Source organism: Carya illinoinensis, chromosome 15 (assembly GCF_018687715.1).
Source record: "Carya illinoinensis cultivar Pawnee chromosome 15, C.illinoinensisPawnee_v1, whole genome shotgun sequence".
Classification (NCBI taxonomy): domain Eukaryota; kingdom Viridiplantae; phylum Streptophyta; class Magnoliopsida; order Fagales; family Juglandaceae; genus Carya; species Carya illinoinensis.
In genome coordinates, this window is record NC_056766.1 from 31,899,221 (window position 1) to 31,925,469 (window position 26,249).

Below are 26,249 nucleotides of genomic sequence, written 5' to 3' on the forward strand. Positions count from 1 at the left end.
TTTATTTCTTAGTAATGACAAAAACAATCACACCTCATACATTGTAATCGTATACATTTAAATACAAAGATTAGAGAGTCTATTCTAGGAAACTTAGCTAAGAGTAAGGCTGTACAAAAACAGAGAATAAACTTGCTATAATTTGTGAGCTGATAGAGGCATGATCCTCGGCTATTTATTTGATTGATTTTCCTTGACTTGATTTGTGGGATCTTCCCTTATACACCAAGTCAACCAAAAGGAATTACTTATCCCAATCAATAAAAAATTTCACATATAAAATGGTGGCTGCCCCCTGGAAGACGATAATTTTCAGTCCTCATTCCGATTTACATCGATATCGCTAACCACAACTCCGTATAGGTCCAATTGTGCCCCAGCGAAGCTATCTGATTGTGTTCCATTCACCTCAACCACCTGTGCACATATATAAATATTTATCAATATTTTAGAACAATAAAAATGATTTTTCATTAATTTTATAAAATACAGTATACAACAATCAAGTAATCATCCTAGAAGAAAAATCGTAGAGGGAAATTTTGGGGCTTATTTGGTGGCTCAGAAGGGTGGTCAACTGTGCGGTGAGGCGGCAGACTCGGTGTGATTTCGCCTAAATCTCCCAAACCACCGAAACCATAGACAGATACAAACACACAGAGAGTTAGAGAGAGAGAGAGAAGAAGGAGAGGGGAGAGTTAGACGGTAACCTCACCTTCGAAGGCGCTGTTGAACGGTGGAGGAGCGACCGGCTTGGGAGTGACGCCAGGGCTCTTGTCAGAGAGAGAGAGAGAGAGAGAGATAGTATGAGATATTGGTTTTCAATGGCGCCGTTCATCACTATCGGCAGTTCTGAGAGGAAAGAATTCGACAGTTCTGGGATGAACGATTCTTGCTAGTATGAGATATGAGAGTTTTTAAATTTCAAAATGAAAACTGTGAAGATGAAGTCTGAAATGGTGATTCAAAAATTGAAAGGGGCACAATTTACGGAAAATACATCATGACAGAAAAATCACATCATATGATAGAAGTTTTAGACTAAATGAGAGAGAAGGTTTCAGTTTTAGTAAAGAAAATGATAAAATGGTCCAAGTAGGATAAGTGGTAAAGGGGTAGTAAATCAACCGCAAGGATATCATTACCCATTCTATAATTCCAAATATCACTTTCCTTATTAAATTCAGACTACGAAGTTAAACAAAAAAGGATTTGTTTTTCTTATTTTAAGTTTTTAGTGCCGACGTGACATTTACTACATTAATTTGTGGTAGGCCCTACCTAGACGTCCGATGGGTGATCCATCGCTGTTTAAAATTAAACCGCGTATGACTTGAGCCTCCATATAGAACATCGAGTTACGAGTATGGAGTATCCCATCATGTTCATAACTGGCAGCGATGAAGAAGACCCTTTCACTGATGATCTCCTGCCTTATCTTGGCCTTCTTTTTCCTCTCTGGTATGCCTCATCGTCATCAGTATCGAGATTTCTTCAACGTTTTATATATAGCTTGAATAGAAATTTTAATTGCATATCTTCTTTTGTTTTGTCATTAAGCATTCATTTAGTTATAAACGCTTTAACTATTGGATTTATGTGTGGATGTATGTATTTTAGATATATGTATCAAGTAGGACTGTTTACCCGATCCCGAAAAGCAGATTTCCGAACAAACAATTCCGAAGTGGTCACGTTACCCCAAATTTCCGACCTGAGTCTGCTTCTGAAATCCAGATTTTCCAACCCGATCCTGCTTTCCAATCTAACACTAGCTAGCGGAGGAAGATACCGACTAGACTTGTTATTATCTGCACGAGCCCAGCTCCTAAACTCGTTTTCACTCTCGTTTGCATCTCTCAAGCTCGATCCCTTGATTCTCACTCGCTTGACTTTTCCGAAATGTTTGTACTTGACACCTTGGTGTTAGACTCAACACTTCTTTGCTGCCTCAACCTCCGATTCAACAGATGCTCATCCTCCAACTCAAGCCCCCTTTGCAAAATCGCAGATGCCTGTGCATTCGGCCTCTCCGCAACCCCCTGCCGCCTTGAGGTCGGGGACTGAGACTCCCTCAAAAAAGATGAACAAATAATTGAAACCGCGTGCAAACTTTCCTATTTAACACATGAGAAGCCCTTCTCTCATCCTATATATACAATAGAATTAATCCATTGGATTGTAATTGTGTGGTTAGGGCTAGAGGGAAGTTTTTATTCTCTCAAGTTTCACCCATCGCAACAGAGCCGCCAGTACGGTGGAAAATGGATGTTTGGTTTCTGAAGTAATCTTTCAACCCTTGAGTATTTACATTGGTTTCCAATAAAATTTATTATAATTTAACTAAAAACGATATTTTTTAAAAGTTTTTTTAAAATTTTACTCATTTTTCAAAAACTTCCTACGTCTCATTCTCTGTACTTTCTCTATTATATTAAAATAATATTTCTCTATTCTTTCTTTATAATTTTTTTCTCACTTTTATTTATAAACTTAACTACTCAATATTTTTTTTGTTATGTTTTGAACTATTACTCTAGTAAATATTTTAAACAAAAATTTAAATTATTTTTTTGTGAGTATGATATTATTTTTAAAATTATTATTTAAAACTATAACAAATATAAGTATGATAGAAAGTGTAAATGATTGAAAGAATAATTTATTTTATGTATTAGAATAAAATATGAATAAAAAATAGTTTAGGGAATAAATAGTAGTTTCTCAAATATAGGTAATCATTGTTTATTTCCTAAATCTTTTTTCTAAAATAGGGATCCGGATGTAGAGAGTATTTTAATTAAAACCGTATAATAAACCTTAAATTAGAAGAAATCTGGTGCTTTAAGACACCGGATGTGAATGCTCTTGCTAGGCTTTCCAATAATTGGTATTCGAGCTTCAGTTTTAGATATTGTGAAAATAGTGTTTTGATTTTGTGAAATGGATAATGCTACAGTTACCGCTCCCAGCTCTCGCTGGGAGCCACTGTTAGTGTAAAGTTTGATTTTTTTTTTTATTTTACAGTTTTTTAGATGTATTTTTTTAACACTATTAAATACTTTTTTTTTAACAAAAAAAATTCATAACATCATTTAAAAACACATTGTTAATCGCTAAGTAAAAGAAAAAATTAAAAAAAATATATATTTTTTTTTCAGCGGTGGCTCCTAGCGGGAAGCATAGCATTTTTCTTGTGAAATACCCTTTCGTTTCTTGTGAGTTTTTCACCGTTCGAAATTCTTTTTGGTTCGGTTTTGAGTATTATGGGTTGACCGAAAACTTCTTCCCCATCTTATGTGGTGGTCGCTGGAGGCTTGTGTTATTTGATTTTGGGCTTGAGGCTTGTAGATGTGATTCCACCCATTGTTGCTCGGCATTTAATCCTTTTGGGTTTTAAGTTCATTGGGCTAGATCAAATCTTATAACCATACCCGCTATCCATGGATTGGCCTTGAACTGTTAGACGTTGTTTGATCATTGACCATGACCTGTTTGATTGGCTGAGTTTAACTCGGTTTGACTGGTTTGATTGACCCGGTTGACCAGATTGTCATGTGCCTCCTTGATGCTCAAGTCCAGTGTTTTTGGTACCGTACCGTACCGACCGGTATGGCCGGTACATTCCGTACCGGTCACCAGGCCGGTACAGGTAAGGTACCTGTTTCGTACCGACTGAAATACCGGCCGGTACCGACCGTATCGGCCTGTATTTCGGCCTGTACCGGCTTGCGTACCGGCCGGTATTTCGGCCTTTATGTTTTTTTTTTTTTCATTTTTTTAAGTTATAATCTCATTTTTTTACCTTAATTTATATCAGACTATTTATAATTTATATATACATATGTATTCATGTATAATTTATTTATATATAGATTATTATTTTGAAATATAATTTATATATATATATTTATATATATAATTTATTTATATATCGACTATCCCGAAACGGTACACGAAACGGTACCGGTACCGAAATATTTCGTTCCAGTGCCTTGACCGGTATGCCATCCGGTACGGTATTCAAAACATTGTGCTCAACTGCTATTACGATCAGAATTCTAATCTCTTCTAGAATAAAGGTTCAGAACGTAGTTACTCAAAATCATGAACAGACTCAATCACGGAAAGAAGAATTCAGAATAGAATCACAAGCTTCTATATTATTCGGAAGAGATTTTCGAGCAATCTCCAAACTCCTTATAAATCAATATCATAAGTAAAATGGTCGATGATTCTCTCTGCAAACCTGATTGACTCTATTTACAGGAAGAAGTAACAGAACTAACTAACAGACTACAAAGCTTCCCTAAAACGTAAAACATAAAACGGTGCCATAATGGCTTATTCCACATAACACCACAAAACAAATCGTTTTATTAAACTCAACCAATTAATTCGCACGACAATACTTTTTTCCGCTACGCACCGTTTCATTAACTCGCATCCCTTACTGCACACCGTTTCACTATATCCAAAACTCACCGTATCACAGTCTGTTAAAAACCGTTGCCTGTTGATTTGTTTCTTCAATCCAGATCCACACATAACATTCTCCCCCTCTTAAAGGACTTGCCCACAAGGCCTTCAACCCAAATCCACACATCTACAAGATAGTCCCAACCAAGTGGGGATATAACTACCTCAATTTCCACAAATACTCCCAAGAGGAATCTTCAGGAGCAGCCCCCACCCAGCTCAATAATACCTTAGTTACAGCATGGTTACCTCTCTTTTGCATCCTCCTATCAAGGATTTATTGTGGCTCAGGTTGCAATTGGCCATTAGAATCAGTTGGAGGTAAGGTGGGTAAAGGAATGACATGCTGCCCCAGCTTCTTCTTTAAGCAAGAGACATGGAAGATAGGATGGATCTTGGAAGATGATGACAAATCAAGTTTATAAGCCACTGACCCCTCTTTCTGCAGAACTAGAAATGGGCCATAAAACTTTGGAGCTAATTTCATATTATGGCGCATAGCCAATGTCTTCTGCCTATAAGGCTGTAGTTTTAAGAAGACCCAGTCACCCACCTGAAAAGATCTATATGTTCTGCCCCTCTTAGCAAAAAATTTCATCTTATGCTGTGCTTGTGCTATGTTATCCCTCAACAACCTTAGTAATTCATCCATTGTTTTTAACTGTTGATCAACAACATCATTCGAGGAAATGCTAGGCACATAAGAAAGGAGTTTAGGGGGACCAAAACCATAAAGGGCTTCAAATGGAGTCATTTTGATGGAAGAGTGTAGAGTAGTATTGTAACATCACTTAGCCATAGCCAACCATGAAGTCCACTGCTTTGGTTGTTGACTACACTAAAATCTCAAATATCCCTCCAAGCATTTATTTAATGCTTCTGTTTGGCCATCAAATTGAGGATGGTATGAGGAAGTTAAATCCAAGGAAACACCTTGCAAGTGAAACAACTGTTTTTAGAAAGAGCTAGTGAAAACTGCATCTCTGTTTGAAACTATTGATCGAGGCAATCCATGCAATTTGAAGACCCCATTAAAAAAACTAGAGCTACCTTAACAGCTGTGTAGGGATGTGAAAGTGGAAAGAAATGAGCAAATTTAGTCAATCTGTCCACCACAGACAACACTACAGAAAATTAGAAAGGGGTAACCCTTCAATAAAATCCATAGATATATCCAACCAAGGAAAATCAGTGACTGTTAAAGGTTGTAAAAGGCCAGGGTACTTCACATTTTCACTCTTACTGGCCTGACAGGTTTCACATTCCTTAACCAACTTCTTGACATCTTTTCGCATACCAGGCCATCAAAAATCTCTTCGAGCCCTTTGAAGTGTTTTATGATAACCCACATGACCAGCTTGTGGATTGTCATGGATAAATTGCAGTATGGATAAAAATAGATGAAGAATGAACTATCACCAGCATGCCCTTTCTGAGTAACAACCCTTGTTGAGTAGAAAAATGTTTTGGACCCTGCTAACCTTGCTGCAATTTAGGAACCAAATCCACATATTCAGGGCACAAGGAATAACTATTCTTAAGTTCTTCAATCCACAAAGGAGTGGGAAAAGTAATCATAACAATTAGAGCTTGTTCTTCTTCACCCTTCCTTGAAAGAGCATCAGCAACCAGATTCTCTTTGTCCTTTTTATAGTCTACGATGAAATCATAACCAATGAGCTTGGACACCCATTTGTGTTGGGCCTCCGTACCAAATTTTTGTTCCACCAAGAACTTTAAAGCCTGCTGATCATTCTTGATTTTAAAGGGATGGCCCAACAGATAAGGTCTCCATCTCTGAATAGCAGAAACCAAGGCCAATAGCTCCTTTTCATAGGTTGATAATAGAAAAGCTTTTCCCTTCAAAGCTTTACTATAAAAGGCTATTGGTTGAGACTCTTGTATCAAGACTGCTCCAAGACCCACCCCAGAAGCATCACATTCTATGGTGAAAACTTTAGTGAAATCCGGCAACCTCAACACAGGAGGACTACTAACAACACTTTTTAATAATTCAAATGCCATAGTAGCCTTATCATTCCAGCAAAAAGAATTTTTTTTTTAATAAATCTGTCAAAGGAGTTGCTATAGAACCATACCTTCGGATGAACTTCCTGCAGTAGCCTATCAAGCCCAAAAAACCTCTCAAAGACTTCAAGGTTTTAGGAACAGGCCAATTAACCATAGCTGCAGTCTTTGCTGGATTTGTTTGTACTCCTTTCCCAAATATAATGTGGCCCAAATACTCAATCTCAGGTACACCAAACTTGCACTTTGACATCTTGGCATACAAAGTATGTTGTTTCAATGTACTCAAAACAGTCTTTACATGCAACAAATGGTCAGTAACATTTTTACTGTATATGAGGATATCATCAAAAAAACCAAAACAAACATTCTCAAAAAAAGCTTGAAAATATGGTTCATTAAGCCCTGAAATGTGGCAGGGGCATTAGTGAGTCCAAATGGCATCACTAGAAATTCATGATGCCCCTCATGAGTTCGAAAAGCTGTCTTTGGAATATCCTCATCCCTCACACGAATCTAGTGGTAACCAGCGCTTAAATCGAACTTTGAAAAGATTCTAGCCCCAAACAATTCATCAAGTAATTCATCTATCACAGGAATTGAAAATTTATCTTTTATGGTTTCATGGTTTAGGGCTCTATAATCTATGCACATACGCCAAGTGCCATTAGCCTTCTTAACTAATAACACAGGTGAAAAGATTGGACTCTGGCTAGGTCTGACTACACTAGAATGCAACAATTCATGGACAATCTTCTCAATCTCAGATTTCTGGTAATGAGGGTACCTGCATGGCCTTACTGAAATAGGAGAAGCCCCTTCCCTGATATTAATTGGATGATCAAACGCTGTCCTTCGAGGCAGCCCAACAGGTTCAACAAATGCGTCACTGGATTGCTTAAGTAAGTCAGCCATTAGACCTTCCACAAAAACTTCAACAGGTTGATGTTCAATAGGCATCAACTGTAAAAACCAGCCTTGTTTATTCACAAAGTGTGACTTAAAGCCCTTAACACCAGACATCATATATATACTGGCAGAAGTTAAGCCTTGCAAGCTCACCATCTGGCCACCCCACTCAAACTGCATAGACATATCTACAAAGTTCCAAGTGATAGAGCCCAAAGTTCTTAACCATTGAACCCCGAGGACTACATCACATCCTTCCAAAACTAACACATGGAAGGGAATAGAAAATTTTGAGCCTTGAATCTTAAAGACTTCTACCCCATTGCCTTGACTCAGAAGCTTTTCCCCATTGTATTTAGTCAGTAGGAGGTTTGTATGTATGTGAGAATTGTGAATTTTGACTATGTTTCCATATGTTATTGTGTGCACATTATGTTTATGACATTAACATAGTCGTAACATAGGACATTCAGATTTATCTTGTTAGGCTTCTTATGAAAGTAGTTGTTAATTACTATTTCATATTATTTCTCCATCATACTTGCATCTCATCTATCTAAGTCATGTGATTGTGACCAATCCCTATTGAGCGTCATACATCCTGTCGTTGTATGGTTACCATAACTAATTAAATACTTGCAAACACATTTTGGACTTGTTATGTTATGAAGATGCTTGGTTGGTTTTCATTTGGTAATTGAATGATTTATGTTGTCCAAGTGGAAGCTACTTGTATTTATTATGGATCAGCATAGATCTTGTATCGATCTTAGGCTCATAATCGGATGGGTCAAAAATATTAATAGATGTGGAAACCCTTCTCTCACCCTATAGATAATAGAATTAGCCCATTGGATTCTATTATGTTGTGTGGCTAGGGACAGAGAAATTTTTTTCCTCTCTCATGTTTCAGCTATTGCTACAATGTTGCCGATACAATGGAAAACAAATATGTGGTTGTTGAGGTACTCTCTAAACCCTTTACTAGACTTCCAACACAAACATGCAAGCGCCATCAACTCAGACTCGCGGTTTCTCCTCTCAATTGTGGTTATCATCTCCTGTACTTATTGGGAAGCCCACCCACTCATTATACAAGAGGGGGAATACCACGTAGCAGATGGCTCTGCCAAATCATTACCTTCTAAATTAGACTTCCTCCTCCTTCAAACTGGCTGATAACACTCATCATCCTCATCATTAGGAGTGTGTGTAGAGCTACATTAAGCATATGACATACAGTCATCCAAGTGCCCATGCACCAATTCCTCCATCCCGTGCTCAAACTCAGAGTAGGCATTAGTGGATTCAGGTTTCTGTCACAGCATTTGAAAATCAATCATCCTCACCCAACCCCCATGCATACCAACAGAACCACACTTGAAGACCACCTTCAATCCGTCCGCAATGTAAACTCTATAGAGAAGTGCAGAATTTATGTACTTGTGGGTCTAGCTCCCTCTATGCTTTGATTTGTTCCAAGATTCTCTCTCTCGCGGATGGTGGTTCTAGAATATTTAGAATATCTAAGTATATCTATAAATAATAATGAAATAGTTTGAGTTATGATATCTTACTAGATTTTGAAAAATGTGAGAGAAAAAGTTGAATAAAATATTATAAATAATATTAAATTTTTTGAATATACCTTTGTTTTGAAATTTGAAAAAGTTGTATTATTTTTTGTGTTTTGTTTGGAAGTTTGGAAAATTATTGATGATTAGATAATGATTGTATGGAAAAGATGAATATTAAAAACTAAAAAGTGTTTTATGTTTAAGTGATGTTTGTGAAAGAAATATCTGAGAACACTTGAGAATAGTTGTTTGCCAAATTGAGTGTGAACCTCCAACGAACAAGCTTATGAGTAATTATTACGTTCTATTGGAGAAGAGACATGTGGCATACTCATTCTATCACAAAATTACATGCCAATAAAAATTGGTTGTTTATATATATTGAGTAATTATTACTAGCTTATGAGTAATTATTAGGTGCTGTTGGAGATACTTGAGTGATCATAGATTGAATCTCTAGAAACCTGCTAAAACTGTACTGAGGTACTCACAGGGTACAAAAGGTTTTTTGCTAACATATCGGTGATCCAACATTCTAGATATAGTTGGATAGTTTGATGCCATTTGTGTAGGTTGTCTAGATGATAGGAGATCAACTCAAGGTTATGTGTTCATGATGGCAGGAGGGGTTTTTTTTGTTGTACAAATGTCAAACAAATAGCTACAACTTCCTCAACTTTTATCTTAGGTTTGAGTATTGTGTATACTATTATGAGACCATTGAAGATATTTTGTGATAATTTTGTATTAGTTTCATTCTTTCAATATTCTAAGAGCTCTTCTATTGTATTTAGTCGGTAGGAGTTTTGTATGTATGTGAGAATTGTGAATTTTGACTTATGTTGCCATATGTTATTGTGTGCACATTCTGTTTATGACATTAAAATAGTCGTAACATAGGAAATTCAGATTTATCTTGTTGGGCTTCTTATGAAAGTAAGTGTTAACTACTATTTCATATTATTTATCCGTCATACTTGCATCTCATTTATCTAAGTCATGTGATTATGAGTGCCTGTTGAGCTTCATACATCCTATTGCTATATGGTTACCCTAACTAATTTTAGGCTTGTTATGTTATGAAGATGCTTGGTTGGTTTTCATTTTGTGATTGAATGATTTATGTTGTCCAAATGGAAGCTTGTTGTATTTATTATGGATTAGTATAGATCTTATATTGATCTTAGGCTCGTAATAGGATGGGATAAAAATATTAATAGATGTGAAAACCCTTCTCTCACCCTATAGATAATAGAATTAGCCTATTGGATTCTATTATGTCATGTGGTTAGGGACAGAGAGAAGTTTTTCCTCGCTCAAGTTTCAGCCGTTGCTACAGTGCTCCCGGTACAATGGAAACAAATGTCTAGTTCTTGAGGTACTGATCTCTAAACCCTTTACTAGACTTTCCAACACATATGTGCAAGCGCTATCAACTCAATCTCGCGGCTTCCCCTCTCAATTGTGGTTATCATCTCTTGCGCCTATCGGGAAGCCCAGCTACCCATAATACGAGAGTGGGAACACCATGCAGTAGATGACTCTGCCAAATCATCACCTTCCAAATTAGACCTCCTCCTCCTCCAAACTAGCTGATAATCCTCATCATCCTCATCATCAGGAGTGTGTGTAGAGCTACATGAAGCAAATGACCTACAGTCATCCAAGTGCCCAAGCACCAATTCTTCCATCCTGTGCTCAAACTCAGAGTAGGCATCGGTGGATTTAGGTTTCTATTGCAACATTTGAAAATTAGTCATCCTCACCCAACCCTCTCACGCACCAATAGAACCACACTCGAAGACCACCTTTAATCTGTCCACAATGTAAACACCATAGAGAAGTGTAGAATTTATGTACTTGTGGGTTTAACTGTCTCTATGCTTTGATTTGTTCCAAGATTCTCTCTCCTGGATGAGTAATGAAATAGTTTGAATTAAGATATTTTATTTGGTTTTGGGAAATGAGAGAGAGAAAAATTGAATAAAAATACTATAAAATAATATTAAATTGTTTGAATGTAATTTTTTAATATTGCTTTTGTTTTGAAATTTGAAAAAGTGATATTGCTTTTTATATTTTGTTTGGGAGTTTGAGAAAATTGTAATGATTAGATAATGATTATATGGAAAAAGATGAATATTTAAAATTGAAAAGTGTTTTATATATGAGTGATGTTTGGGAAAAAAATATATGAGAACCCTTGAGAATAGTTGTTTGCCAAATTGAGCATGAACCTCCAATGAACAAGCTTATATATAAAATTACATGCCAATAAAAATTGATTGTTTATATATAAAAGTAATTTTAATTATATGACATACTGTAATAGATCGAATATATATGAATACCATGTCATAGCATATACACGTACGCACTTATATGATTGTGATAAGCATGCATATATGTGTGACTTACTAGCTGATATGGTATATATTTGACTAACTTCATTTGCTGCATATATCTAAGTCGATGCAGGATATAATGGCTCTGATCATGTTCAACATGATATATGCACGGTGACTAGCGGACCCGACGAAGTCAGGATTATGATTTTGAAGCGGCCAAGTAGTACTACTCTTTTATATTGGAACAACAAAGTTTATCTAATCTTTTAATTAAAAAGTGTATACACAAAATTTTTAGAGAATCTGAATGACTACAAATAAAAATACTTTATTTATCTTCTCCTATGTCTTAAATGTGTATAAAAGTAAATATTATTTTTTTAATAAATCCCCTAATTAAGAATTTATCTATCAATGTATTATATAAAATTAAATTAAATGAATAATAATATACTTAAAATATTAAATTTTATTAAGAATTGTTAAATATTAACCTTTGCTTAGGGCCCCCACCGGCGGCCCCGGCGGCGCCCACTCTTCACGTCGTCACTGGTGGTGACAAGCGATTTTTTTGGTTTGATGTTGCATATGTATGAATGTTGCAGGTGCTCAATCCGTTAGATCAATAACTTTCAGAAACAACTGTCCAAGTACCATCTGGCCAGGAACCTTATCCATTACTGTTAAGTTTCAGATGAAATCAATATCATGAACTCGAGACAAGAGAGAAAACTTGAAACTGAGACTTGTATTGACTGAATTGAATGATTACAAAATGAAACTCTGTTTATATAAGTGCACAAAGAAAGTAAAATGACTAACTAACTAACTAACTAACTAACTCTTCTTCCTCTTTTTAATTTAACACGTGCTACTGCTGCTGCTGCTTTAGACTTTAATTCCATTTGTTCAATCTTGGATGCTATACTCCAACACCCCCCCTCAAGATGAACATGGATATTAATGATGTTCATCTTGCGTAATGTGTGATGAAAAAGTAGAGAACCAAGGGGTTTTGTCAATATGTCTGCCAGCTGCAACCTTGAAGGAATATGAAATAGCTTGATGACTTTTTGCTGTAATTTTTCTCTGATAAGGTGACAATTGATTTCTATGTGCTTTGTCCTCTCATGCTGAACAGGATTTGTTGCTATGGATAAGGCTGCCTTGCTGTCTGTATAGAGCATTGTTGATTGAGAATGATTAATTCCTAAATCTTGCAAGGCATAAATAAGCCATTGAATCTCACAGGTGGTTGATGCAATGGCCCGATACTCTGCCTCTGCAGATGACCTGCTTATTGTTGCCTGTTTCTTGCTTTTCCATGAAACCAGTGAGTTGCCTAAGAAGATAGCAAACCCTGTGACACTTTTTCGAGTGTCAATACACCCTGCCCAGTCACTGTCTGAAAAGGCTTTCAGTTGCAAGTCTGATGATGAGGGAAAAAGTAATCCTTGTCCTGGTGTTGCTTTCAAATATCTAAGAACTCTGGTGGCTGCCTTATAATGACTGATTGCTGGTTTGGAAAGGAACTGACTTAAGACTTGAACTGAATAGGTAAGATCAGGTCTGGTGAGAGTTAAATATAACAATCTTCCAATCATTCTTCTGTAAGCTGATGGATCATCATACAAGACAGAATCTGTTGCAGTGAGCTTTAGATTGGATTCCATTGGGAATGTAGCAGGCTTGGCAGCAAGCATGCCAGTATCTTGAAGTATATCAAGAGCATATTTCCTTTGGCAAATAGAGATTCCATTCTTGGACCTTGCCACCTCCAAGCCAAGGAAATATTTGAGTTCTCCCAAGTCTTTAATTGTGAACTGGTGATATAAGAAATCTTTGAGTAGTTGAATTTCAATCAAACTATCACTAGCCAGTAAGACATCATCCACATAGACCAGTATAGCTAGGAAAGATGATTCAGATTTCTTGATGAACAAAGAAGAATCTGAAGTACCTTGAACAAAACCATATTGAAGCAAAGCCTTGGACAATTTTTCAAACCATTGTCTACTAGCTTGTTTTAAGCCATAAAGACTTTTGAGAAGTTTGCAAACTTTGTTTTCTCCCTTTTGAGCCATACCAGGAGGTAATTCCATATAAACCTCCTCATATAAGTCACCATGTAAAAAAGCATTATTTACATCTAGTTGGTGAAGATGCCAATTTTTAATGGCAGCTATGGCTAGGATTAATCGAATGGAAGTAATCTTTGCTACTGGAGAAAAAGTGTCAAAAAAATCCAATCCCTCTTGTTGATTGTAGCCTTTAGCAACCAATCTAGCCTTGTGTCTCTCTATAGTGCCATCTGCTTTATATTTAATTCGAAAAACCCACTTGCAGCCTATGGTCTGTTTATTTTTAGGAAGAGTAACAAGTTCCCAAGTCTTATTTAACTCTAAGGCATTTATTTCTTTTTGCATAGCAGCTTGCCATTCAGGTATTTGGACAGCTTGTTTAAAGGTTTTGGGTTCTTGAGAAGCAGAAATTGAGGCTAGGAATGCTTTATGAGATGAAGACAGTCTAGTTGTGGATATAAACTCAGAGATAGGATAGAGAATACCTTTGTTAGAAGAACAAGCAGCATGAGGAGATGAGGAGTTTGCTTGTACAACATTTTGGACAGAACCACAAAAATAATCCTGCAAGTAGATAGGTGTTTGTTTCATTCTTGAAGATTTTCTGAGCTGCTGAGAGTGATCAATGTTGTGAGAATGTTGACCACTGGAAGATTCAGTATTGAGAGTTGGGTCAATATTGAGAGTTGATTCAATATTGAGAGTTGGTTCAATATTGAGGGTTGATTGATTATGCAGCATAGGATTCTGACTATTTGGTACAGTCAGTGTTTCTGTGTTTTCCATTTGTTGAATTGTTGGATTTGATGTATTTGAAAATGGATTTGAGGGAGTATTAGGAAAAAGGGAAGAAAAATCTGAAACAGAAGTATTTGGTGGAAATAGAAAAGAATGAGCCTCGGAATTAGATGGTAAGGCTTTAAAAGGAAAATGACTTTCATGGAATATGACATTCCTTGAAATGAATGTTCTGTTTGTGTTTAGATCTAACAATTTGTATCCTTTGATATCAGAAGGATATCCTAAGAATAAGCACTTTAAAGCCCTTGAATCAAATTTATGCCTGTGATTTGAAAGAGTTGATGCAAAGCAAAGACATCCGAATACTTTTAAATGGGAAAGATTAGGAGCTTTATTGAAGAGCATTTCAAAAGGTGTTTTATTTCTAAGTAGAGGAGTAGGGATTCTATTTATGATGTGTGCTGCTGTTAACACACAATCACTCCAAAAAGTTAGAGGGAGATTTGCTTGGAACATTAGAGCTCGAGCAGTGTTTAGTAGGTGTTGATGCTTCCTCTCCACAACACCATTTTGTTGTGGAGTTTCTACACAGCTCTTTTGATGTAATATACCTTTATCATGATAGAATTGAGGAATAAGAAATTCAGACCCATTGTCTGATCTAAGAGCTTTGACAGAAACATTAAATTGTGTTTCTACCATTGTACAGAATGTTTTTAAGATGGAAGGAACTTCAGACTTAGCTTTGAGCATATATACCCAAACACATCGTGTGTGATCATCAACTATTGTAAGGAAAAATCTGAAGCCAGAATAAGATACAACACCAAAGGGACCCCAGATGTCACAATGTATCAAATCAAAAATTTTATTTGAATGTGTCTGAGAAACAGGGAAATAAAGCTTTCTTTGCTTTGCAAAATGACATGTATCACAAACATTATTCGAATCAAGAGATATAGAAGGTTCTAATTGTCTAAGAAAAGGTAATCTAGAGATAGAAACATGTCCTAATCTGTTATGCCAGATATCTAAATGTTGTTGGGTAATAGCTGAAGCAAATGGTAGAGAATGAAACTTATTCTTGGTGCAGGTAGTAACTTGTTTGAAGTGGTAAAGTCCATGTTTTTCATGAGCAATCCCAATCATCCTCTTTGCTGATTGGTCCTGTAAAAGGCAATAAGAGTTAAAGAAGGAAACAGAGATATTAGTATCTTTGGTTAGTTTTGAGATAGAAAGCAAGTTGAAAGAAAAACTAGGGACACATAACACATTATTTAAAGATAATGTGTCAGAGAGGCAAATGGTGCCAATATAATTGGCAGAAACAGATTGGCCATTAGGTAGGTTAATGAGAGTATTAATAGGCTTAGGTGTAAAAGAATATAGAAGAGGTGAACAGATCATATGATCTGTTGCACCAGTGTCTAATATCCATGAAATTTCATGTTCTTGGTTTGAAGAAACAGAAAAACAAGAAGAGTTTAGAAAGTTACCAGAGAAATGAGAAGTGGCAAGATTCACAGCTGGTGTGAGGTTTGTTTGAGGCAGTGAAGGATTTGAATTAGCAAGTGCTAAAAGCTTGGTAAATTCCTCATGAGTTAAAGAAAACTTTTGGTTCTCATTGCTGTTGGTAATATAGACCTCTTCATTTGAGATAGCTGCATTTACAGTAGGTGAATATCGCTTGCCTTTGGGTCCAGTCCAACCAGGGGGGTATCCATGCAACTGGAAACACTTCTCCACAGTGTGTCCATTGTACCCATAGTGAGTACAGTATAGAGAGGACCTCTTTGACTTTTCTTTCAAGAACTTAGGCTGGTGATTAACTTGTTTGACCAACAGAGCATGAGTTTCATGATCAACAGAATTATTCAACTCTCTCTGACTTTCTTCTTGAATCAGCAAAGAAAATACCTTTGCCATGCTTGGCAATGGAGAACAGAGAAGTAATTGACTCCTTATTGAGGCATAAGAGTCATTGAGACCAACTAAAAACTTTAAAACATAATCAGACTGTTGTCTCATAAGAAGAAAATCAAATAGGTTGCAGGTGCATGAAGCCATCTTTCCACAGCTACAAGTAGGAAAGGGTCTGTAGTTGAGATATTCATCCCAAAGTGTCTTAAATGAACTGAAGTACTCCGTAATTGTTAAAGAGCCTTGAGTGATGGAACTGAGAGATTTTTCAAGATGAAAAACTCTAGGACCATCACTTCTCAAATATCTGGTTTTCAATTCATTCCATAAATCGACAGCAGAAGCAACATAAAGAAGACTACTTCTGATTTCTTTCGATATGGAGTTCATAAGCCAAGAAAGTACCAGATTATTGGCTCTAAGCCAAGCAGTGTGGAGAACACGTTGATCAGCAGGAGGAGCAAGGATTGATCCATCAATAAACGCAGCTTTGTTCTTGACAGTTAAGGCAATGATGATAGCTCGACTCCAGGCAATGTAATTATTGCCAACAAATATTTCTGAAACCAGCAATGCACCAGGATTATCACTTGGATGCAAGTAATATGGACTAGAGGAATCATCCGAAGGATTTTGACGAAGATGAGAAGAATGAACAGATACATCATCATCAGAATTCATTCTTGGAAATTTCCAAGAAATGCAAGAAAATTATGATTTAGAGATTACAAAGATTTCGGGATGAAGATGTTTGTAATCATATCAGGAAGTGAAATTTGAGATGAAATCTGATACAAGGATTGCGGAAGCAAGAGTATTTTCAATCTGATACCATGTTAAGTTTCAGATGAAATCAATATCATGAACTCGAGACAAGAGAGAAAACTTGAAACTGAGACTTGTATTGACTGAATTGAATGATTACAAAATGAAACTCTGTTTATATAAGTGCAGAAAGAAAGTAAAATGACTAACTAACTAACTAACTAACTAACTCTTCTTCCTCTTTTTAATTTAACACGTGCTGCTGCTGCTGCTGCTTTAGACTTTAATTCCATTTGTTCAATCTTGGATGCTATACTCCAACAATTACTGGTGGTCAGAGTACTCAACTATCAACTACCGGATTTGCGTTAGCATCCAGAGCATCTACATCACTGGATGTCCAAACTCCATGGTCAGGCCGTTTTTGGGCACAAACTGGTTGCTCCACGAACACCTCAGGTTGGTTCTCTTGCGCTACTGCTGATTGCGCATCTGGCCAAGTAACATGCAATGGCAATGGTGCCAGCCTGCCAGTGTCTCTGGTAGAATTCAACGTAGGGATGTTTGGTGGGAGAGACTTTTACGATGTCAGCCTTGTCGATGGTTTCAACATGCCTGTTTCAGTGAGCCCAGATGGCGGGACCGGTATTTGCCATACCTCGACTTGCCCAATGGATGTGAACGCGGTTTGCCCATTAGAGCTACAACAGAAAGCCCCAGATGGGAGCGTGATCGCATGCAAGAGCGCATGCACAGCATTCAATCAGCCACAATACTGCTGCACTGGCGACTTCCTTACCCCAGCATGTCCTCCCACGAACTATTCAATGATTTTCAAGAACCAATGCCCTCAAGCTTATAGCTATGCTTATGATGATGTGAACAACACCTTTACCTGCTCCGGTGCACCTAATTACGTTATCACTTTCTGCCCTTGAATAACATCTAGCTTGATCATGAGACGAGATCAAGAGTTATGCATTCATGCATATTGCATGCATTTCCAGCTTCTCTTTATAATAATTATAATAATAATCGACTGAAGGTAACAAATAATAATTAATGAATTACTGCATATAGAAAATTAATAAATAAATACGCAGCCTCATTTGTTTTCACAAATGAGATGAGATGAGTTGAGATAAAAGTTGAAAGTTGAATAAAATATTATTAGAATATATTTTTTTTAATATTATTATTTTTTTTGGATTTGAAAATGTTAAATTGCTTATTTTATTTTGTACAAGAATTTAAAAAAAATTGTAATGATGAGATGAGATGAGTTAAAAAGTTTTATGAAAGTAAATGAGGATTTCTTGTGCAGGCTTTTCTGTATCCAACTACTCCATCTTGACATACGGCTATATATCCATTCATTCATTCATTCATAGGAGCACATACTACGTACTACCATCTTGTGATAATATACCATCAAAAGCTTATTTCGATCTGTATGGATCGATCAAAATTAACCCATAAAATGAGGTTTCTATCATTCTTACATTTGAAGCTGGTTCCATATATTACTTAATCCAACACTAGCTTTTGTTTGGTAGTTCTAAGAAAAGGGTATTAGATCTTGGGAAATTTTCCTATTATTCACAACACACCATAGTTTTTGCCCAGACCAGAGCATCCATCCCTACAAATGCATATCTGACATACCTAGAAACGCACCCAATGGAAATTATTCAGAATCTTTGACAGAATAATTATTAACACGATCTCTTCTCCAATGCTCTGTAAGCCGCTAGAGAGAGAACCTCTAGCTTCTCTCTAGAAACCCAGCAAATCCAGTAACGAGTCCGGGGGCAGGGGGGGATGGGAGCCTCGGCTCCATCCTCCCTTCCTTCCTCCCTCCTTTTTTCTTTTCCTTTTTTTGGTTTTTTAGTTTAGATTTGGTCTAAAACTCTTGTTTTGATGTTGAATAAGCTCTCGGGTGAAGGTCGAAGGTGGAGTTGTATCGCCGTGACTCAAGCGCCGTGGCCAAGCCCTAGGCTTCACCCCTCTCCGGATGTATATGGCGACGTGTGGTGGTCGGACTAGCATCTGGTCTTTTGGGGTGAGTGGCAGAGCGGTGGTTCTGGTCTTTTGGGATGGTCTTTCGCGGACGTGCAACCCGTTGTGGGGGTGGTTGGATGGTTAGCGGTTGCTCTGTTTTTTTGGCTTAAAACAGGGGTGGCGTGGGTTGTGTTTTTATCATAGAGGGCTGCTCCCGTGGTGGTCAGCCGCTGGAGTGGTCTTGGTGCTGCAGGATCGAGGGGGAGGTACGTTAGAGGTGCGGAAGCGAGGGCCGACTAGTATACCGGGGCACGACTGAGCAGAAACTCATCGGTGTGGCGTGGAGGATGCGATGTGGGCTGATCTGAAAACTACTATCATGAGAGCAGTGGTTTGTTCGGTGCTTTTGGATGGTTTCATGCGCGGATGATGAATCTTCAGTGATGAAGACGGGCGGCGGCAGTAGATGGAAGAGATGAACCTTAACGGGTTGGGCCCCCACGTGCAAGCTGGGCCTTTGGCTTAGGCTGGGCCTTTAGTTTATAGACCAGTCCAGTTTTTTTGTTTTTCTGTATTTACTTTTATTGGTTTGTTTTGGTTTTATAAAAAATAAAAAATAGACTAGTGTCCCATTTCCTCTTTTGGAGGAATATCGGTGTTTGTCCTACTTCTCTTTTAGAGGAAGATAGGTAGTAGTACTCTTCCTCCTTGGGAGGAGAGAGTGTGGTTGTACTCCTCCTCTTTGGGAGGATGGAGCTTGGGTGTACCTTTCTTCTTTGGAAGAAAGATTGTGTTATCTCTGCTTAGACAGAGTGCTTTCTCTTTTGACTGCTGTCAGGAGAGGAGGTGTAGAAGTTTAGACAATGTCCGTCACAAAGAAATTTGTTGGCGAGGGAGCCCCTAGCAGTTGAGTAGTTTTGGCTGATAATATGGATTGTCCTGTATTGATTAGTCACAGATGTAACTTCGGTTTCAGTGAATGAAATTAAAGTCTATTCTAAAAAAAAAAAAAAAAAAAACGCACCCAATGGATATTTCTGATAATTAATCTTTCTGCAAAAATTATTTGAAGAACCATCAAACGGCTTATTACAAGTACATGATGTTATTAATATATGAAAATAACTTATAACCGGTACGTCTATTAAAGGGCTGAAATTAGCCACCAATATGCTCCTGCCACGTAGTCCATCCATTAGAGCTAGCATGTGTCCGCACTGCACCAAAGCCAGCACTCTCTCCCTCCCACGTCTCTCTCTCACCAAAGCCAGATCCCTCACCTCACCTCCCCACCCTCATCTCTCTCTCACCGAAAAAGACCAAATCCTCACTCCCTCGCCCCAAATCCCAAATCCCATTTGGAAATTTGCAAAAAAGTTGTTAGGGGAAGAGTCCAGCATGTGGTCTCCATTCTTTTAGTCTACTCCTATATGTTAAATCTGCAAAGGCTTAAAAAATTCACTGCTCTACTAGATCTGAGTTTGTTCCCAATATAAGTAGTCTACTCCTTATGGTTGTGAAAAGGCCCCAGAAGAGCAGCGAAAGAGAAGAGCAATTGAAGGCCCCAGAATTGAAAAGTTGGAGGAACTCTTGCACTGGCATCTTGAAGAGCAGCGAAAGAGCAGAGCAATTGAAGCATACAGTGAAACAAAATCTAAGATGGATGAACTTGAAAATGCTAGAGCGAAATGCTGGAGTGAAAATAGGTTTAGGGTATTTTGGGGGAAAAATCTGATGAAGTGGTCCTCATACAAGTTTTTACTACATTACTGATGTGGCAATTGCCTATTAGATTCTGGTTTCACCACAAATGCAGGTGGTACCGCTCCAAAGCGGTTCTCTTAATATATATAACATCATTGACATGGTAGATCTGCAGGCCAATAATTACTTCTTGGTTAAATTGATTTCTATTCCAAATACGACATTTTTGGTAATGCGTCTTGCGTTATTTTCATGTTTGTCTAGGCGTTGGTGGTGATCGCTAGATATGCAGTCATTTTTAGGCTAGCCTTTGTTTTACATTCTTTGAGGATTTGACTACAAATTCAGACTTCTATCTTGTTGACTATACCAGTAATTTCCGTTTTGACTTGAGATTGTTATAATTTCTGAACTATTGTCGCCATTTTCCGTTTCTAACTTTTAATTGAGTGTAAGAATAAGTCCAAGTAAGAGTTCGAACTGTTGGGTTCAGACTCCAATTATTTTCTCTCCATTTTCTAGCTAACTTATTGTCGTATTTATTCTACAACCTTTCCTACACTAGTTAGAGTGTACATTATTCCTCTCAACTTTTTACCATTTTGCATTGTAATCATTGAGTGGTTTGCCTGCAAGTTTTGACAGATCTTGTTTTAGATCTAGCTAAGTGTATCAGCTGGCTACCTCCTTCATTCCAACATTTTCATAGAAAAACTGTATAGTTGTGAGCATTTTATTGCATATACGATTAAATGTGTTTTATATTATGAATTGATCAACTTTTGGGACCTCTTTCTTGCAGACACAGTGGGTATTCATAAGAGGGGATGTGAAAACATCATTTTTAGGGGCACCCCTCAAACCCATTTTTGTCTATATGCATAATAGTCATGATATTCCTTCATAATGGTTCGACCAAATATACATACAGATACACATATATGCATAGACAATTATCTTGCATGCGATGCCTATTTTCATCAAGAAAGCTTTTATATTTTAGGAGCCACCAATTGTAAGCAATCTGAGTAGGGGAAAGCTATTACGGGTGAGGAGTTCCTTGCTCCAGCACCCCAAGCACCTACTCATCAGTCTATGGCCATCCAATCCCCTCTCTTGTGTTTCATCCAAATTGTTTATGTCTCGATCAGGAAATTAATTTTGATCTTCTTTGGAGTGGAAGACAATTTTATAAGTTCTATTAAATATGTATGTATAATATATTAATAAAAATAAAAGCACCCATGAGGCATGAGCTGTAGATGCATTTGTTTACAATCTCTCTTCTTTGCAACTTCCACACAAAGAGCTAGCTGTAGATGGATCAATAACAAACTTTATGCACTTACAAGAATGCATGTTAAAATGATGGTTGAATCTATATACTAATATTCAATAACAAAATGGGAAAGTGAGGAAATAAAAAAATAGTAGATAAGCAGCAAGCTGTAAGCCTGTAAAACAACAGTAACAGAAATAGCGAACTTGACTGTTGTTTTAAAACACTTGCATTTAAAAATATGCAGTGAAGTACATAAAACAGAAAATAAACATGAGACACACACACACACAGATGCTATGTATCTTTTCTAATAATACATCCACTTTGAAAGAAACCTTCACTTAGAATTAAAGAGAAATCATTAACACCTTTAAGAGTGAATTACACTGTGCCTCCTCGAATTTTCACTTGATTCACAATGTGCTTCTGAAACTAATAATTGCATCAAAGTGGACCCTTGAACTTTCAAAACTTACCAATCCCTCCCTTCAGTCTACTAGCAATGCCAAATCTAACGGAAATTCATTGCAAATATATAATTTTCATATAATTCATTATCATTGACCATATAAAATATAAAATAATATATGCTATCAATTAATAATAAATCATAAATTATTAACCATATATAAAATTATTTGATAATAAAAATATTATTTAATGATTTATGATTTATTATTAATTGATAGCATATATTATTTTATATATTATATGGTCAATGAGAATAAATTAGATGAAAATTACATCTTTGCAGTGAATGTTATGCACATGAGCAGTAAGTGCAGTGAATTTCCATTAGATTTGACGCTATTGGTATACAGAAGGGATGGATCGGTAAGTTTTGAAAGTTAGAGGGTCTACTTTGATGCAATTATTAGTTTCGAAGGCATATTGTGAATTGAGTGAAAGTTCGAGTGGGCAAAGTGTAATTAACCGTATCTTTAATTTCAAATGTAACATCATAGTCTAGAATTTAATTCACTACATTTATTATTGGAATAAGCAGCAAGCATAACTGATACTAACTAGGGACTTGAATAATTTCAAAGTTACTTAGAAATTGACGTGTTTAGTAATGGGAATTTCCTCTTTGCATACTGCTGTACTCTGCAAACAAGTGAAGGGCAGTTTTTTCAAAATAAAATGTCCGACAAAATGAATATTAAAAACTTCTATGATTTGTTTCAGGAAAGCATGTAGGGCATGCCCTTTTGATTAAATAAAAAGATTGGCTGGCTTCCCTTCTTTAAGATGGCTTCATTCTCACTAACAAATATGCTGGCATGAAGAGTAGTACAACCCAAAATCTACTTCAACTCCAGTTATATCTCAAATTCTGAAAGTTAGGCATGTCAATTACGCTATGTGTGATCATACAATAATAACATATACAAGCAAATTTATAGAAGGAAGCAGAGCAAAACCCAGTGAAGTACATAAAGACCATAAAATAGATTAAAAAAAAAAAAACCAACATTTTCAGCACCCTCACTGTTTGAACAATTGCTCACAAAAGTTCTCAACTCTCTAATTTTCTACCACATAAAGATTTTTTCTCCTTTTCTGGTGATATTAATGTTGGTTCAAAATCCTCTACTACCATTTCCACTAGTATCGGACCTGTGCTCTATTTGAATGTTTAAATTAAATGTTCTTGACTATTGGGGGACGTTTTTAATGAATGAGAAGATTAAGACATAAGTCATCACCATTATTTTAGCAAGTGGTTTTGATATTAACTGCCAAACAACATTGACTGAAATGAAGTGCACTTGTTAGTAGCTTTCAAAGAACAGATCACTATTGACCTTAATAAGGAAAGTTTTCTTCTTGTAGAATATAGATGATAAAAGGAAGCAAATCAATTAAGTGCCTAAATAGTGTTAATAAAAAAAAAAGGAAACAGTAATGATGAGGGATGTCTTGTTGGCATGGTGCTGGATCTTCCACCACTTCAAATATCTTTGGAAAAATCACCACAATCAGTTGCCATTTTGGTCATTTGTGTCTTGCATTAGTTCTCCCCCACTTAAAAGAAAATATGACCTTGAGGCAAGTCAACCACATCAGAGTTGTCATTAATCTTCTTCCTGATCGGAAAAGGGTCATAATTTTTATTATTCAATTTCTTGTAAGTACCTACAGGGAAACGATTCTTGCGTAGATGGGATCATTACTAGGTCACCTTCTTGGAAGGTTTAAGCTTGCCTGTGTTTATCAATTGCAGCTTTGTATCGAATAAAAGATTGGACGAGGTCAAATAGGTTGTGGAGCAGATAAAGAATTGATAGAGCCTAACTCCTATTTTCTGGACGTCATTTTGGATATTATAATTGAGCTACGTGAATAGCTTAGTTATGTTACAGATCTGTTGGACAAATACTGTAACCTTTTGGATACTAGTTATCATGTGAATTATATGAAGCATGTTTATGTATTGGATATATTACTTCTAGTACATAGTAGTGCTGAAAGAAAAAAATTATCCGCTACCAATATTTCATATTGCTAAATGAATACTAGGTACATTGCATCCTTAATTGTCATGAACGGGAATAGGTAACCTTATGTTTCATATCCCAACGCTTCAAGTTCCGTCAAATCCTAAGTGAAATTTTGGAGCGTCACATGTAACTTTGCAATTTAGCCCTAAGTTAGTCCTTATTTTGTATGAGCTTTAGTGAAATATTCTAACCTTATGAATTATCTCATTTCAGTTAATGCTTTTTTATGCCACAGTTTACATTACATGCAATCACTGTAAGTTAGCCTCTAACTTCTTCTTTTTTTTAAACAGTGACTTGTATTCATAACTTTAGATCAAAGTTTGGATACATGGTGGAATGAAATCAAAAGTAGTGGTGCTACCAATAATGCTAAGAGCATCCTTGCTTAAGGCATGAGCAACTTCATTGTTTGCTCTAAAAGTATGCCTTGTTGACCATGAATTAAAGGTGTTAAGTGTGTCTCTAATGTCTGCAATGATCAAGCTTGTATAGGTGAGGTCTTCTCTCTCTGATGTGAGGCCTGAGACTACCAGCAAAGAGTCTCCTTCCATGATGATGTCCAAGTATCCCAAAGACTTGCAGAAAGTGGCTGCCTGGAGAGCTGCAAATGCTTCTGCCATTAGCGGATCCGGGAATAGGTCATGCTTCATCCTAAAGGTTGCTAGCACTTTACTCTCCCAATCTCTGATGATAGCTCCCACTCCCACCTTACATGAGACTTTGTCAACCGATGCATCCCAATTAACCTTGACTTTGCCTTGAGGGGGTGCCTCCCAATGTGTATTGTGAGGCTGGCCAAATCCCTTGGTTTTCTTCTTTAGGTTAAGCTGTAGAAGGTCTTCAACAAGTTGTTGGGATAGTTGGACCACAGTAGAGGGGTGTGTAAGGAGTCCTTTGAATACCACCTTGTTCCTTCTCTTCCAAATGTTCCAAGAGGTGACTGCAAATGTGAGCATTACTTCTATTCCCAAGGAGTCGGCAAAGTTTTCAAACATCTCTACAAAATGAGGTGAGTGTGAGCTAGCCTTTTGGAGTTTTCTATTGCTCAGTGCCCAAACGTCCCTTGCTGATGGCATTCCCAAAGGATATGTTCTATGGTCTCTGCTGACTGTAGGCAAATTGGGCATGCTGGGTCCTGTACTACCTTCCTCTTGGCCAAGTTGGCTCGGGTGGGGAGTGCCTTGAGACAAGCTCTCCAGAGGAAGGTTTTGTGTAGGATGTTTAGTTTCCTTAGGCTGGTCCATGATGTGTGTTGGGGATTGGAGTTGGATGATTGCCCTCTTACTTGGTTATCCAGTTCAGTGAGAAGATGGTAGGCTGACTTAACACTAAATTGACCTGTTGAGGTACATCTCCAGTATTGCCTGTTAGGTTTAGAGGAGAGGCTAATAGGAATTTTCAGGATCAACTCAGCTTCTTCCTTAGTGAACATGGATGTAACCAATTCCCTCTTCCAATGAAATGTGGATTTATCTATGAGGATCGATACTTTAGTGTCCTCTTGCAGAAATCTGGTTGAGTTCTGGGGCTTGAAAGTATTCTGCTTGGGAAGCCATTTATCCTTCCATATCTCATCTATCTCACCATCTCCTATCCTCCACATCATCCCTTCCGAGACCAAAGATCTTGCAGCAAGGAAGGTTTGCCACACAAATGAGGTATTTTGGCCCAATTTTGCTGTGAGGGAAGTCTTGTTGGGGAAATACTTTTCCTTTAGCACTTTAGCAGCTAGAGAGTCAGGCTTAGTGATTAGCTTCCATCCTTACTTAGCTAAAAAGGCTAGGTTGAAGTTTGCAAAATCTCTTAGGCCAAGACCCCCTGCCATTTAGCCCTTTTCATCTGGTTCTAACCCACCCAATGAATCTTGTGCTCCTGAGCTTGTTGGCCCCACCAATAGTTCCTCACCA

General features: G+C 37.2%; 3 protein-coding genes across 6 annotated transcripts; 1 reads left to right on the forward strand and 2 right to left on the reverse strand.

The window, feature by feature from the left end:
• The first annotated feature begins 1,321 nt into the window (after positions 1–1,321).
• On the forward strand, positions 1,322–17,833 carry LOC122297661 (thaumatin-like protein 1b). 4 transcript variants are annotated; one of them, XM_043107792.1, is made up of 4 exons: positions 1,322–1,461; positions 11,463–11,564; positions 11,947–12,017; positions 17,172–17,833. In XM_043107792.1, exons 1-4 carry the CDS (start codon positions 1,401–1,403, stop codon positions 17,784–17,786), a joined length of 849 nt encoding a protein of 282 aa, XP_042963726.1. In that variant the 5' UTR covers positions 1,322–1,400; the 3' UTR covers positions 17,787–17,833. The 4 variants fall into 4 exon arrangements, with proteins under 4 accessions (XP_042963726.1, XP_042963727.1, XP_042963729.1 ...); XM_043107793.1 differs by having other exon boundaries at positions 11,463–11,561; XM_043107795.1 differs by having other exon boundaries at positions 1,334–1,461; positions 11,472–11,564.
• On the reverse strand, positions 15,265–17,083 carry LOC122297660. Its single transcript, XM_043107791.1, has 2 exons — positions 15,660–17,083; positions 15,265–15,330 (listed from the first exon to the last, which is right to left on the reverse strand). Exons 1-2 carry the CDS (start codon positions 16,762–16,764, stop codon positions 15,293–15,295), a joined length of 1,143 nt encoding a protein of 380 aa, XP_042963725.1. The 5' UTR covers positions 16,765–17,083; the 3' UTR covers positions 15,265–15,292.
• Positions 17,834–24,650: 6,817 nt separating the features above from the next.
• Positions 24,651–25,586, reverse strand: LOC122296825. Its single transcript, XM_043106623.1, has one exon. It carries the CDS (start codon positions 25,584–25,586, stop codon positions 24,651–24,653), a length of 936 nt encoding a protein of 311 aa, XP_042962557.1.
• Positions 25,587–26,249: the final 663 nt, after the last annotated feature.

Excerpts from the sequence above, each read along its gene's own strand:
- LOC122297660 (XM_043107791.1), bottom strand. The coding sequence starts at position 16,764 with ATGAATTCTGATGATGATGTATCTGTTCATTCTTCTCATCTTCGTCAA. Across the intron at positions 15,331-15,659 it reads TGCCACTTCTCATTTCTCTG|GACCAATCAGCAAAGAGGAT; the intron begins GTAACTTTCTAA and ends TGCCTTTTACAG.
- LOC122296825 (XM_043106623.1), bottom strand. The coding sequence starts at position 25,586 with ATGGACCAGCCTAAGGAAACTAAACATCCTACACAAAACCTTCCTCTG.
- LOC122297661 (XM_043107792.1), top strand. The coding sequence starts at position 1,401 with ATGAAGAAGACCCTTTCACTGATGATCTCCTGCCTTATCTTGGCCTTC. Across the intron at positions 1,462-11,462 it reads GGCCTTCTTTTTCCTCTCTG|TCGATGCAGGATATAATGGC; the intron begins GTATGCCTCATC and ends CATATATCTAAG. Across the intron at positions 11,565-11,946 it reads GATTTTGAAGCGGCCAAGTA|GTGCTCAATCCGTTAGATCA; the intron begins GTACTACTCTTT and ends TGAATGTTGCAG.